This window comes from Lactuca virosa, chromosome 3 (genome assembly GCF_052849685.1).
Source record: "Lactuca virosa cultivar CGN04683 chromosome 3, Lactuca_virosa_CGN04683_v6, whole genome shotgun sequence".
Lineage (NCBI taxonomy): Eukaryota > Viridiplantae > Streptophyta > Magnoliopsida > Asterales > Asteraceae > Lactuca > Lactuca virosa.
Genome location: NC_136428.1, coordinates 345916546 through 345919779, shown reverse-complemented (window position 1 = coordinate 345919779; position 3234 = coordinate 345916546). Strand labels below are relative to the sequence as shown.

At 36.0% G+C, this 3234-nt stretch overlaps 1 protein-coding gene across 1 annotated transcript; it reads left to right on the top strand.

Moving 5' to 3' along the window:
• The first annotated feature begins 643 nt into the window (after window positions 1-643).
• On the top strand, window positions 644-1612 carry LOC145164849 (uncharacterized). The gene has a single exon (XM_079083511.1). It carries the CDS (start codon window positions 644-646, stop codon window positions 1610-1612), a length of 969 nt encoding a protein of 322 aa, XP_078939637.1.
• The last annotated feature ends 1622 nt before the right edge of the window (window positions 1613-3234 follow it).

The following is a 3234-nucleotide window of genomic DNA, read 5'->3' as shown; positions in this document are numbered from 1 at the left end:
AAATAATAATGTTTTAATCAATGCTAATTTAATCCCCTTTCCGGATATAAAAATTTACATTTGACCAAATAATAATGTTTTAATCGATGCTAATTTAATCCCCTTTCCGGATATAAAAGTTTACATTTGACCTTAAATGATAAATGTCATTTATAGATTTTAGACCTTTTAATAAGCAAGTGCACGTGAGTAAATGGAGGAATATCCTCTAGACGCGCCTAAGTGATAGAAGTGTTTCATTTCTTGTTGTTATAGGCGATTAGCATGTATTTTATATAACTTTATTAGAATTGTGTTTAATTTTATTTGCTGACCAGGTGGGAGACCCGTATATTAGGCCTTGTGGTATACATACCACGAATGGAATCGTGGTCTAGCTGGCCACGAAAACGGCTCGTGCACACCACCCCGACGTTCCGTGGTCGGGCGTGGTCGTGCTTCTTCGTGCTCCCGACGACGGATTCAAACGAACAATGTGATTGGTTGTTGGGTTTTTTGGCCGTTGAACGGCTATTTTGGCCGTTTCTTTTTTTTTTCAAAATCAATTCACTAAATATAAATAAACATTCTATTATACCAAAACTTACACCTCATTCTATTCTCTAAAACCACAAAACACATACACATGGATTCCACAATAGATATGGAATTTTTAAAAAGTTTTGACTCGGATGACGACGTAGAATTCGTCGAAACATTCTTCAACGTTGTGCAACACATTCACGACGAAGAAAGTTCGAATGCAGCTCGTACAAGGACGGTCGTCAATCGTGATCGCCAAGCCGCACACGACTTATTGGTATGTGATTACTTTGCCGATAATTGTCTTTATAATGACGACTCGTTCGAACGTCGTTTCCGTCTGAATAAGGCTATATTTTTACGTATTAGTAATGCTTTAGAATCTCGTTATGATTTTTTCAAACAAAAACCCGACGCTAGAGGAAGAATGGGTTTTAGTAGTATACAAAAATGTGCGGCTGCTCTTAGGTATTTGGGATACGGTATAGCATTTGATGCATCTGACGAATACTTGAAAGTATCCGAGAGGACCGCAGTTGAATGTGTAGATTGGTTTTCTGCATGTGTTTATGAGGTTTTTCACGAACAATATTTGCACAAACCTACTCAACGTGATATTGAGAGATTATATTCGGCTCATGAAGAGAGGCATGGATTTCCGGGTATACTTGGCAGTCTAGATTGTACGCATGTGGCTTGGGAAAAATGTCCAACTGCATGGCGTGGTCAGTTCACTCGAGGAGATATAGGTGAACCAACTATCATCCTAGAAGCTGTTGCATCTCAAGATTTGTGGATACGACATGTCTTTTTTGGAGTAGCGGGGTCTAACAACGACCTTAATGTTCTTGGCCAGTCTCCACTTTTCAACGATATTTGGACCGGTAAAGCACCTGATATGACGTTCACGGTGAACGGGCACGCGTACAAATACGGTTACTACCTTGGTGATGGAATATACCCGGATTATTCTACATTGATGAAGGCATACTCGGTACCTCGAAGTGAAAAGGCAAAAATTTTTACAAAAAAACAGGAATCGGCGAGAAAGGATATCGAGAGGGCATTTGGAGTCCTTAAGCAGACATGACATGTAGTGAAATATGCTACACGACTCTGGGATAAAGAAAGAATTAAACGAATGGTCCTAGCATGTATTATAATGCATAATATGATTATTGAAGATGAAGGTCGAGCGATTTGCACGTATGATCCGAACGACGTTGTCGTTCCAATTGAGGAGTTTGTACCCGGAACGAATGCTTTTTTAGAGCGAGCTGTTGAAATTCATAACAGTGAAACGAGTTTCAATCTTTGAGAAGATGTCGCGGAACATTTGTACCAACGTAGCATGAACGACGATTAGGATTTTTATATGTATGTTTGTTTGTTTTTTTAATTAATGTAATGTTTTTTTTTTCTAGATTAACTAAGTAATGTAGTTTGAAGTTGCTATTTTATTTTTATAATTAATGAAAAAATAGTTTAAAAAAAATGAATGCTTTTTAATTATAAAAAATGTAATTTTATTGTATTTTTGAATGAAAAAAAATGTAATTTTATTGTATTTTTGAATTAAAAAAAATAAAAATAATGATGTGGAGTGGTGTGTTAGTGGTAGGTATCACATGTTAGTGGTAGTGGAATGTGATGCTGATGTGGCACCCACCACATATGTGATATGTGGTGGGTATAACGGATGGCCTTACACGGGTTTATTAAAAGCAAAAGTTTAATTCAAAGTTATAAGAATTACATATTTTTTAAAGTAATAGTTTTATATAAATATAAAAGATATAGTAAATAAAGTAAGTAATTTAATATATAATATAAGAGATTTGAAAGATTATAGAGCATTTATTATGAAATTAAATAGAATGACCAACCTTACATATATAAATCTTACTAAAATGTGGATTTTTTTTTTAAATTTGTGGAAATGAAAAATATAAGAAAATGACAAGTGGAAAAAAAATAATTCAAAAACTCTTAGAAAATTACATGTGTCAAATTCAATGACAACATGACATTTGACAAAATTATTTTCATTTATTATGGAGGATTAATCAAAGGACCTCTCTACACAACTGTCACTGAAAGTTGTACATGGTTTAAGTTCCTTCAAAGAATACTTTAATGATGGGATACAAATGCTCATCGGAACGAATTTCACAAGAGCCATGAATGGAGGAATTCGAATTGAAGGGGACGAAATAACCTTGTACAAAAGGGTTACAAAAATAAGATCTTTCCCCCAGGCAGAGGTTGCTGCAGTCGAAGAAGTTCAAGGATGGGACTGGTACGACGATGAAGCTCATCAAATGTTACAGGAAGCATATGTAACTTCACCTGCTATACCAGAGATTAGTCTAAATCTCTCAAAAGATTTCAACCCAGTCATCCAAGAGCTTAAGCAACAAGGCTATATTGGTGAAGAACCGTTGAAACACTGGCGAAAGAATGGAGAGTTGTGCAAAATTGATATCATTAACCCTGATATCACAATACAAGACAAGCCTCTCAAGCACGTGACACCGGCCATGGAAGACGCCTTCAAAAGGCACATTGATGCTCTACTACAATTAGGAGTTATAAGACACAGTTCAAGTAGACACAGGACCATGGCCATGTTAGTCAACTCAGGCACAACAATCGACACCAAAACTGGTGAAGAGATAAAAGGAAAGGAACGTATGGTCTTCAATTATCGAA